This window comes from Corylus avellana, chromosome 4, assembly GCF_965113065.1.
Source record: "Corylus avellana chromosome 4, dhCorAvel1.hap1.2, whole genome shotgun sequence".
In the NCBI taxonomy this organism is placed as follows: domain Eukaryota; kingdom Viridiplantae; phylum Streptophyta; class Magnoliopsida; order Fagales; family Betulaceae; genus Corylus; species Corylus avellana.
In genome coordinates this window covers 34,139,737-34,152,092 of record NC_142493.1, presented here as the reverse complement: position 1 = coordinate 34,152,092, position 12,356 = coordinate 34,139,737, and the positions used below count along the sequence as shown (strand labels likewise).

General features: G+C 33.4%; 1 protein-coding gene across 1 annotated transcript; it reads right to left on the bottom strand.

The window, feature by feature from the left end:
* Positions 1–8,986: 8,986 nt before the first annotated feature.
* LOC132179090 (ethylene-responsive transcription factor ESR2) lies at positions 8,987–10,373 on the bottom strand. The gene has a single exon (XM_059591722.2). It carries the CDS (start codon positions 10,303–10,305, stop codon positions 9,175–9,177), a length of 1,131 nt encoding a protein of 376 aa, XP_059447705.2. The 5' UTR covers positions 10,306–10,373; the 3' UTR covers positions 8,987–9,174.
* Positions 10,374–12,356: the final 1,983 nt, after the last annotated feature.

Here is a 12,356-nt window from a genome sequence, read left to right as displayed (position 1 = left end):
AATCTCCACCTTCATCTCCTTGTTGGCAATCTGTCCATGACTCCCCATTGTGAACTCTTTTTATTTCTTCTGCAATAAATATTATATCATCATGCATTTGCAATACAGCGGCTTATAAATACCAAAAATGACAATAAATACTTGGTAGTCATACAAGAGAAGTTCATTGTCAGAAGAAGCAACTGGTGAAAATATCAAAAAAAAAGGATTAGATTTTGGTACCTCTGGAAAGTTGTCGAATATATGGCGTGAATTCTACAAATTAGGATTTTGCCCCCAGTCTCTTTCTCTGAGATAGAAAGGTGATGGGTAAGCTTTATCTTTATCAATTATCATGTCCTGCTCCTTTCACGGGTGTGTTAATCCTTCCCACCTAAAATTGTCACTTCTCCAATGCTTCAACCACTCTTAAAAGTTAAAACCCATCATCAATACGACCCCTCCATTACCTTTCTTTGTTATCCATATTTCTCTTTTTGCACTATGCATTGAATTATGATAAAATGTTATCCCTGAAAATCTTCAATTTGTAGGCCCCCCACCATGGGAGACATTCTCATGCTTGCAATTAGTTCATCACCTGTACCCTGTGACTGTGGGTCACATATATCACTAAATATTGGATGTGGTATCATGATCTGGAGGAGATTTCGGATATACATATATATATTTGGGTGGTTGGCTTTGCCTTTACTTGGTATCTGTTTGGCTGCATTTTCTGCGTAACGAAGAATTGGGGTCTCTAGGACATGCTTGAGACTTATTTTACATCGTATGTATAAACAAAGTTTTCTTTCAACGTTAGTGTGTCCAAAATGCATGTAATGTATTTTGGATGCAAGCATGTGAAAATCGCATTCATTTTAAACACGTGTTAGGATTTGAAAAAATTATTCCAATCAAATTTGACGAAAGAAAATGTGATCATACAAAGACAACAATTTGTCACCACAAGCCCACAACCCACCGGGCAGCCATGTGGGCACCAGCGGCAGCACACTTCATGTCTTACTACCCATAGCTAATTTTCATGAGTAAATAATATTCATTAGCCCTTGATTTATTTTTTCTTTTTTAATAAAAATTAGTCAAATGACTAATAAGCAATGTTGCGTCGTCAACCGGATAATAAAAGATAATAAAAGATAAGTACTTAACATTATTTAAGGCATGTTTGGGATTGCGTTTGAGAGGTCTAAAAGTACTTTTAACACTCAAAAAGCTCATTTAAAGAAAAACGTATTCGTTTGGTAAAAAAATTATAAGTATTTTTAAGGGTCCAAAAAGCCTAAAAATTGCCAAATAGCACTTTTGGCAAAAGCTTAAAAATGAAGCTTTTGCCCCAAAACTCTATTTCTCAAACGCAATCTCAAACAGACTCTTAATCCTTATAGGCTATCCTTTGGGGGAAGCCTTTATATCTTTGAGTTGGATCAGCCCAAAATGTGATCTTTCGTATCCTCTCCTATTTGAAAGTAAGGCCCAACCAATATTTTCACGTAAGGCTGTCGGCCATTACTTAAGGTCGATCCACTAATATCCTTTGAGTTTTTGGTAGCACAAAACAAAATTTTAAATTTTTTTTAAAAAAAATGGTTGAGTTATGGTTACTCCCAAAGAAATGCCGTCACTATGCTGGCCAACACTGCCAATAAAGGAATTTTCTTCCTGACAATGTTGATTTTTTTTTTTTTTAATTGAATATTTAAAGGCCCCAAAAGAGTTACCATTTCAAATAATTGCTTTATTATTTTTCTAAATTTCTTTTAGAGTATACTTGGGCTTGTTTTTAATAGGCCCACAAATTACTCAACAATGTCCATCAAGACATATGGGTAAAAAGGCGGGTGGTTAACAATCCGCCCGCTAACCGCTTTTGGACACGGTTAGTAAAAATCGCTAACTGCCTAGACAGTTGCGGTTAGCGATTAGTGGTGTTTTTAAAACCATTAACCACTTTTTTAAAAATATATATATTAAAAATATAAAATATTAAAAAAAAAAAAAAAAAAAAAAAAATGACACTGAATATAAAAGTTAATTGTATATATTTTATTTAATATACAATATAATTTATTGTCAAAAAAGAGAGGATACAAAATAGGAAAAAGCAAGAATGATCATAATTTGATTGTATGTGAATGAAGAAAAAAGAAAAATGCTTGAAAGTACAAATGATTTACGAATCCCATGCAATTAAGAGAAAAAAATAAAAAAATAAAAAAAATCCCCCATTGCTAACTTGTTATATGACTGGGAAATTTAAAAGGTGGAAAGAAAAAGAACAAAACACTGATGTAATGCATGCAGTTTTCCTGCAAGAAGAACAAAGTTTGGACATTTTCTCTGTATTTTCCCATATTTTGCTACTGATGATAAATAAAATCCGTTTACTTAGCAAAGCGGGAATTTAATTTCAAAAAACCAAGTGCACACCAAATCCCCATTATAATTAAAAATAAAAAATAGAATAAAAATAAAAAAATAAAAAATAAAAAAATAAAAAAAGAAAGAAAGAAGAGTGCACACTAGCCCCCAACCCCAAGTCCAACAACTTATCCCACGTTCCTAAGAAACCAATGCTCCTCAACATTTCATATCTATAAAAGGGACTTTAGCATTCATTTGTGAAATCTTGTTGAATGCATAGTAGGCTCAAGGCTCAAGTCTCCAGCCATAAATCGGCTAGGTTCAAGCCCATATATAAGCCGACTTCTTAAGCCGTTTTAAAGCTAAGCCAAGCTCAAATTTCTAAAAAAAAATTAAAAAAAAAAATCATTAAAAAAGGGTTTACCGCTAACCATTTAAATAACTGCTAACTAGCGGTTAACCGCTTATGCAGTTAACAGAGGCAGTTAGTTAGCAGTTTTAACCAAATAACTACTAATCGTAATTACCTTTTCACCCCTAAAGACCGACATAAATTGAATGGTAGAGAATAATATTACAATCCGAGCCCAAGCATATCCTCAAAATGGTAAGCGAGACCTTACTTCATTGTGCATTGATAAACAGTCTGTCCAAGCAGAAATTCTCTCAATTTTATGGTTTTCATTTTTTATTTTTTATTTAACTGCGTAGATAATGACATATGAGAAACATCTTGGCATGTTGTTTAAAAAATTAAATAATGTGGCATTATTGATAATATTAAATACAACAATATTAAAGCATAATCACAAAATGACTCGACTATTTCAATCTTTTCTCATAGTAGTATATCCAACAAGATCATTTCTCACAAATGCTTCGTAATAGTTAAATTTAGCCATTTATGAGCCATTTTACACTTCAAGAAAATGTTTCGAAGTAAACTTTTTTGCGCGGATAGCTTTTAGAATTATTATTATTATTTTTTTCTCTCTCCCTCAACTATATAAAAAAATAAAAATAAAATACTATGAAAAATAATATTAAAAGAAACTAGAGAGTAAAAAAAATAATCTGTTAAAGTTTAAATTAAAAATAAAATAACTAAAAAAAAACATGCTCTAAGCTAGGAAACAAAAGTTTATGGCGGAGCTCACGGTGCATGAGGTATCACCTCCGGAAATATTGAATAATGTGTGTCAGCCTAAATTCTTCTACTCATGGTACTTCTGATAGGAAAAAACAAAAAGGTACTTGGAAGTTGGAGATTGAGCCACAAAACTTGGAAAAGTGTCGTCCGACCTGTTTGGCTGTCTTTTCAAGAGATACTTTAAACAATATTTAAGAGAACCAAAAAAAAAAAAAAAAAAAAATACACACAAAATGATTTCAATCAGATCAGACAGCCCTTCTGTTAGAAATTGGTAAAACTCTTTTTTTGACACATTTAATATAAATTTGACATATCAAATAAAAACATTAAATACAACGGTAAAGAAACATCTTATTTTTAATTTAAATAAATCTCATAAGTTGACAAAGCGAAAAATTAAGGTAACTAATCCACAGAGTAACGTCTTTGATTTTACAATGAAACTTCTATCAAAAAAGATAAAAGTAAGTCCACATACTAAAAATTAAATAAAACTTCTCAGAGTATTTTTGTTTTTACCGAAAATATGGTATTGCAATTACGTAGACAAAAAGTGTCGCTAATGATTACGAATTAGCGACGACTCTGAATGTTGTTTTAACGATGGAGTATCAGCAACAATAATAGTAGCGACGGTTTTGGTTGCTAATAGTTATTAGCGACCACTTTAAGGTCTTAGGTAAATACCGTTCTACATCATAAGCTAATCCTTTAATTCGAAGCCAACGTCCACCACTTATTGCTAAACGCATACTCACCTCTTATCCCTCAAAACTAGAGTCTCGAAAACCAACCAAAAAAATGGCGGATTTGGAGGTTCTATCAACCGTATGTTGTCTATGAGGTATTTTGTCAAGCGATTGAAATTATTTGATGTGAATGATTATATTATTTTATGATATTTCAAATTGAGATGTGAGAGTGCAAAACATTCAATTTATACTAGGACATGATTGAAGTTAATGTCTTTCAAAAAGAACACATTAAAATTTGGGAAAACTTCACTTTAGACCCCTAAACTACCACGCATTTCGATTAGACCATCTCAAAGTTCAAAAACTCTCGATTTGAACCCCTCACCTCAACTTTAAATTCTAGTCAATTTAAACCACTCAGTTAGTTTTTAAACGTTAAAAGTGATACAATGACCATTATACTCCTACTTTTTTATAAAATTCTAAATTTACCCTTAATTTCAAATTAATTTTTTCAAAAAAATTATTAAAAAAAAAAATCACAAGGTGACCCACGGTTATATGACCCTTTTTTTACATTTTTTTTTTAAAAAAATAAAAATAAAATCGAAGGCTAATTTTGTCTTTTTAAGGGTTTTAACGGCAAAAATTGACGGATTGGGTAAGTTGTATCAAATTGAAAGTTCGATAGGTAAAATTGATAGTTTTTAAAATTTAAGGGGTCTTCTCAAAACCCGTGATAGTTCAAGGGTCATTTGTGAAGTTTCTCCTTAAAATTTTAAAGATAAATTTCACTTTATACCCTTGAATTACATTCCCCTATACTTCAAATTTCCTGTTTTCTACTTGTTAATGAAAAAATTTCAAACATCTCACAAAAACAAAAACAAAAAAAAAATTCAAACATAGAACACTACTCCAAAATTATTTATGACTTTCTGGAAGTTCATTAAAGAAGTTGCAATTGTCAAACATGGTCCCTACATTTTTGTTTTATATTTCTAAAGACAATTTTCTGCTTTTATTTTTTTAAAAGGACCCTAATGTCAGACGTCATTTCATAAAATGCTCTCAAAAATTAATTATAAAAAGGGTTATCTTATTTATTTTTTATTTTTACGGAATAGACTCCCGTAATGATATGGTTATTCATATAAAATAGAATAATTATTCGTGTTAAAATTACTAATCTCTTACACACAAAAATAGAATATTATTACCTGAGAAATGTAATATATATATATATATATATATATATATATATATATAGTTTAAACTTTAAAAAAGTAAAGAAAAGTAAACTATGGAAATTAAAGTGGGTGGCCAACCACTCATTGGCATGGTCACCCACAGAAGAGGCGAGGGGTGGTCGTACGACTCCCAACCGGTTCTTTGGATTGCTGACCAACCCAATGGGTGCTCGGCCACCCACTATTTTCTTTTTTTTTCGGTTTTTTTTTTTAAATTTTTTTTCCTAATACGAGTTGAAAAAAAAATGTGGAGGGTTTTTATTAATTTTTATTCAATTTTAGTTTGATCATGTGTATTGTTACCAAACTAAAGAATTAAAATAATTATTATTTTTTCAACTTTTTATATTCCCAGTAATACCTATTCATTTTCTTAATAGAATGTGCATTCGGCAAACCAAACAGTGCCCAGCTCTTGCTCAATAATTTACGAAACAGTCTAAGTCTTCCATCATTAAGGAGGTAAGCAAAATAAACAAAGAAAAGATGAAAAATAATATTGTAAATTTATGAATAATTTGTGAAACAGTAAGTCTTCCTCAATAATTTATGAAGCAGTCTAATTCTTCCATCGTTAAGGACTAAGGAGGTAAGCAAAATAAGCAAGAAATTAAAGGTGAAAAAAAAATGGTAAGAATCAATTATACCTAATCCATAATAACACGTCACAGCTTATATAACCCCAAAAAAAGGTCATATCCATTAAATAGTAGGACTTCCCCTATCTTAGGTTTGGCAACGACCCCTACATGCCGTGCAACGCTCTACTGCTAAAATTTGAGGGCTGCCCCTAACGATTTCAATTAATATTAGAGTTGGATTTGAAGGGTTCTGAACAGCTCAAATCTTAATTAACCCATTTTTATGGTTATAATTTTATTTTATTTTATCTAACGTTAGACAGGATCCCATAACTAAATTAATTAAATGCTGTGTCCCCCTACCCATTGACAAAGAATCAACCAACGTAATTACATTATAGCTTAGTTCTTAACGAAATTCATGGCAAAATTTAAATTTTGGACACATAGGCAGGGACCGAACTAGAATGTATAGTTTGTGGGCTAAATTTTTTTAAAAAAAATATAGAGGGACAAAAGTTAATTTTTATAAATATTTAAAAAATAAAATAAAATTTTGGGGGACAACCCACCCCCCCCAATCCAAGGGGTGATTTTTCCCCGCAGATGCGTGTTATCATCCAAAAGATTTGGCTCAAGAGTTGAAAAAGAAATTACAAGAACATCTCCATTAGCTTTTGTTCACATTTTTTGTTTCAGTAGAATCCCTGCTGATTTGCACTCTGTGCGACTTTATTCCTTAATAGCGATCGAATGGGGGTCTCGCCTATCATAGTGGAATTAGAATCTCCTGTAATTTTAATAAAATTATAAATTCCCAAATTTGGAAATTTATGCCTTTTTAGGCATCAAACCGCTTAGAAAATGTCGCATGTTAAAAAACTTACATGTTACAGTTGATAATTATATATATTTTCATCAAGTTCTTGCTCTCACGGGTACCAATATATATAATAATATATTTTCATATTATATATATTGGTTTTTTGTTTTACTTTAGGTTTATATTTGCTTTTGATTTTTGATTTAGGGTGTTTATATTTATTTGTTTGTTTGTTTGTTTCAAAGCCCCTCGATCGTTAGTCGTTACAGCCCTCAGCCTCTCTGTCTCATCTCGATTTCTCCTTTTCTCTCTAATTTGTTCAATCTCTCTTAATTTCTCAGCTACTGCGTTAAAGAGAATGAAAGAAGAAATAATATGAGAAAGAATGAATGAGATGGTGAAGACGCGTCAAGCAACAGGGAAACAAAATGGAGTAGATGAAAACCATGGGCGTGAACAAGTGGTAGAGAGAAGAAAAAGAAGAAGAAAAGAGGAGGAAGTGGGGAGCAAAAATAAACCAAATATACAAAAATTTTAAAAAATCGGTTACCCGGTTTGGATAACCGGGCACAAAACGGAACCGGCCGGTTATTTTATAACCAGTTCCTGGTTCCGGTTTTCTAAAATCAATAACCGGAGTACCCCAGTTTTGGCCAATAACCCGAAACCGGAATTAGATTGACACCCCAACCTCAAACTACCAAAATATTATTAATGTCACTCACAATAACGAAACTACACATAGTAAAATAAAAACTAAAAATTATAAAAATTAAAAAAAAAAAAAAAAACAAAAAAACAAAACAAAAATCGAAGGAACGGTCAAATTTAAAAATAGTATAAAATAAAATAATCCTTCTATATGAAAAAAAAAAAGTTAAAAAAACTTTCCTTTATTTTATTTTATTTTTATTTTATTTTTATAAAAATTGAATATTTTCGTTTAAAAGTTTTTTTTTTTTTTAAATTCTTTTTTTTTTCATTAAAATTGATGTTTAATTTTTTTTTTTTTAATTTATAGGTGTATTTTTATCTTAATAAGAAATATATCAGGACAATTTTATCTTTTTGCAAATCTTGGCACATTGACAATGTTTTTATAATTTAGAGAAATATTATTACATTTGAAAGTTTAAGGGAGATAGACTTTATCAATTAATTGGTAGTTTAAAGACGGTATGCAAACTTTGAGGATGGTTACATACCAGGAAGAAAATTCTTTCTCACTACCTCGATAACATGCCATTTTTTTAACGTGTTATTTTACTATTGTCTCAATATATACTTACAAATGGCTTCAGTAATTTAAAAATTTACAATTAAAGAGACTTAACCCATCTTGCACATTAATGTTAGTAAGTCGAGACTTTGTCGAAATGGGGTTGAGAACAATGATAGGGATTTTTAGGGTTTAAAAACCTTCGGGAATTGCAATGGATGAAAAGAATATAGATGGTATTCGCGTTGGACGGTATTAGGCCTTAAACTATCACTTCAACAAATAAAATATTCAATTTAAGTGAAAAATAAATTGACAGACAAATTTTGATCCCTAAACCAATTAAATAATTTAATTAATGCTTTGACACACGTAATACAGAAGTTAGGATTATTCCCCCGTCTTATTCAGGATAGTAAACAGTCGCATTCAGAATAGCCTTATTGTGGACCTTAAGCTCAAATATATAGCAAGGCTAAACAAAAATAAATAAATAAATAAATAAAAGCAAAAATCAATTATGTAAACTGAGTTCCATGGAAGAAGGAACAAAAGCCAGCATGAGACCCAAGGATGCATGTTTTGTCTTTAAGCTTTGTACATCTGGAAGCATCACTTTCCCATAAAAAGTTGTCAAAGCCCTTTTTAGGGTTACTTAAAAAAACTCACAAGGAAAGCAACAAATAAAACAAGCTTACAACTTACAAGCATACGTATAGTATAACCTTGAACAGTGCTAAAAGAAGAAACAAGAAGCGAAAAGTAGGACAAACAACGACTTTTGGATCCAAGGTCAACGGAAAGCCAGCTACCAGACAAGCTCTGAGAATGTCTCTGGAGTCTTTTCCATGAAACAAAACCTAAATCCCAACAAGAGAGAAAAACAAGAGGACCAAGGCATTAAAGACAAACATATGATTAAAAAATAGTTTACATTGCAAGAGAGTCCAAAATGAAAACACAATACTGTAAAGCTGAATAACATTGATTGATATACTAATAATATTCCAAAAACCCTAAACGATGAGGTTGGAGTTGCTCTCTATCGCTGTCAAACACAAACAGATTTCTCAAAGAGGTAGCTCAAGCATTCTGCATCCTAGCTGCAAACGCATTCAAAAGTTCAGGACACTGGAAGATTTCATCCAACACAAAATCCGGGGCCCCCGACTGAAGGTTCATCGCCGGCATCTCGTAACCAAAGGGCAACGTGGCTGCTTCAGCGCCGTTGAGATTCTCAAACTGCTGCGGAACCGGAGCCCCTTGATAATCAAACGAGAAATTACCAAAATGCTCCTTCATTATCCCTTTCTTCAACCCATCTACATACATATCAGAAATCTGTGGAAGAATATTGGTCTCTGTTTTTGGAGGGTCAAATCTCTTGGACGACGGTTTTGGAAAAAACCCATGAATAATCTCTTCCAACAACCCAGAGTCTGAGGGCTCTTTTGGAAAGAACTCCGAGTACTCATCAACTTGTTGAGTGGTGCCCCTAACGGAACCCCCGGTGTTGTGAATCTGATGGTTTTCAACGAGTGGAACACTCGTGGAAGAAGACCCCAAGAAAGTGTCAGAGAAATTGCAACCACCGGAGAAGGTTATAGAAGAAGAAGAAGAAGACAGAGAAGGAGAAAACTGGTCGTGAATTGCTAGAGGGGGTGATACAAAGGATGGGTTGGAGGAAGGAGTAAACAAATCGCGAAGCAGGAACATATTTAGAGAACCATTTTCAGCGGCATGAGGGTTGGAGAAAGGTGATGACCAACTTGAAGCTGGAACAAACTGACGATTTTGTGGGGTCTTAATGGACGGCTGAGATTGTTTGGAAAAGTTGAAGTGAGGGAGTAGATGGTCGGTACCAGAAGGAGGCGACGAAGTAGGGTACACGAAGTTTGTACGAGCCTTGAGCCCGCGCATGGCTCTGGCGGCGCAGTCGTAGGCGCAGGCGGCTTCCTCAGCCGTGTCGAAGGTGCCGAGCCAGCGGCGCTCCTTCGACTGCGGGTCTCTGATCTCGGCGGCGTAGCGACCCCAAGGCCTGCGGCGCACTCCGCGGTATCTCATCGTGCCACCGGTTTCTCTTAAAGACCTCTTGTTGGTGGGCGGTGCGGTGGCTGTCGTGGTGGTCACCGGGGTTGTGCACTTCTTGTGGACGTCAGAGATGGGCTCGGACGTGTGGCTCAGCCCGTTTAGCCGCCTGAATGCCTCTTCCATTTCTACTAAGTGGGAGAAAATTCTTGAAAGAGACAGATAGAGAGAGAGAGAGAGAGAGAGAGAGAGAGCAAATTAGCTACTGCTTGGGGCATTTGCACTGTGGCCTGTGGGTGTATTTATAGTTGCATGCATTGTGCAACCTAAATTCGAAAAATAAATAGGGTGGTCAGTGTTAATACTGTTGATCAGGTAGAAGTAATTAAAAGGTAAATTGTGAATTAATATTCGTGGCCGACATGGAGTTCGAACACGCTTTCTAGCCTTAATATAATATGCTGTTTTTTAATTTTGAAAAGTAATTCCTCTAATAAGTTAAAAAATATATAAATCCATTAATAGTACACTGTTATTATTGTTACCTATCCTTTCTGGAAAATGGGTAGTATGATTTACTGTTATTTGTCAACTTTAAGAAATGGAAAGGCTTTTGGGTGTGCCAGCTAAGAGCAGTATTGGACAGTAATTGCCTTCGACTATTTCCGAAGCAAAAATTGGAGGGAAAAGGGTGGGGGGTTTGTAAGAAGAGAAATATGATTGATGTGGATTGAAGATTTTCATGTAAAAGGACTTCTTCTTTTTATTACCTGAATAAAAAAATGAAGGGATTTCTGAATATGGGTCCGCATCGATGCACGTCTCCATCTAAAAAAAAAAAAATTGGGACTGATTTTCTGGGAAGTTGGAGAGAACTCCTTCTGGTCCTTGTGATTATAATTCTGAATGATTACACTGGCGGCGCTCAGAATTTGTTCCTGCCTTTTTTGTTTTTGTCAAGCTATTTTTTTGAGTTTATTTTGCACCTTTTGGGCATGATTTTGGGGGTTGGTAATGGTTAGGGTTTGAAAAAGCAAAGATTTTTATGAGTCACATGGAGTTGTCTCATATAGGCGTTTAGTAGGGCCTTTAAGGGATGGTTATTAGGCTCTGTTGGTAGCTATATGGAGACTAAAGTTGTTTTGTGTGATGTACTATTCGTCAGATAAAGGTTGGAGGATGTCCGCAAACTTCCCACCTCCTTTCCCGAACTAATCTTTGATTTACAACTAAACCTTTTTCTCACTCTCCAAACCCCAACACCTTGAGAAGAAAATAAAATTACCTTGTATTACTAATCTATTTCCCACTCACTTTAATGTAGTCTGTACACGTTGATTAATTGATCACATTTACATTATATATATATATATATATATATATATATATATATATGATGATATCACCGGCTAAGATTATAATTTTTCAAATCAAAAGGTTTTAGTTTATATATATATATATATGATCATTTGTTGCTGCGTCGTTAAAAATCAAAAATAAAATTCTAAGTTCAATAAATGGAAGGCGATCAGTGCAATAGTGTCCGCTTGCCAGAGCCCAGTGACCCATTGAATGTGATAGTAATAATTAAAAAAAACAAAGAAACAAATGCAGTACAAACTGTAGTGCTTAGCATTTTCCATATTTCGAATACATGAGATTCATATTTTGCATAATAAATTCCGATATTTTGCATTTACTACCATAATACAATTGTGTAGTATTGTGTAATACCAATGCAAATAAATCCATAACGCAGCATTTAGAAGACATCGAAAAGGGTGTTATTCTCCTTAATAATTAACACATAACAACAGCAGGAGTACTCTCCATACCCATGCCACTACTAGTACTACTGTTCCACTTCTCTGTGGTACTGTGCTTCAAGGAGAAGAGGAACACAAAAAAAAAAAACATTATCGTACCAATAATAAATAACTTGTTACTACCGATATTATTTTTATTTTCTTGTAATGCTTTATCATATTTGTTTGATCACTACAGTAAATGAAAAGTAAAAAAAAAAAAAAAAAAAAACATAATTGAGGCGCGACCAGAACTGCAACCTTCGAAATGAATATCTATTTATCACATATATTTTTACATGTTTGATATGTCCATAGCTATCATATCAATTGATGAGGATCTCGGAAGATTACATATATTTAATAATTTTGACTATCATCTCAATCCTCATGCATGCCAATGTATTTGCGGTAAAACTTGGTGCCTTCCTT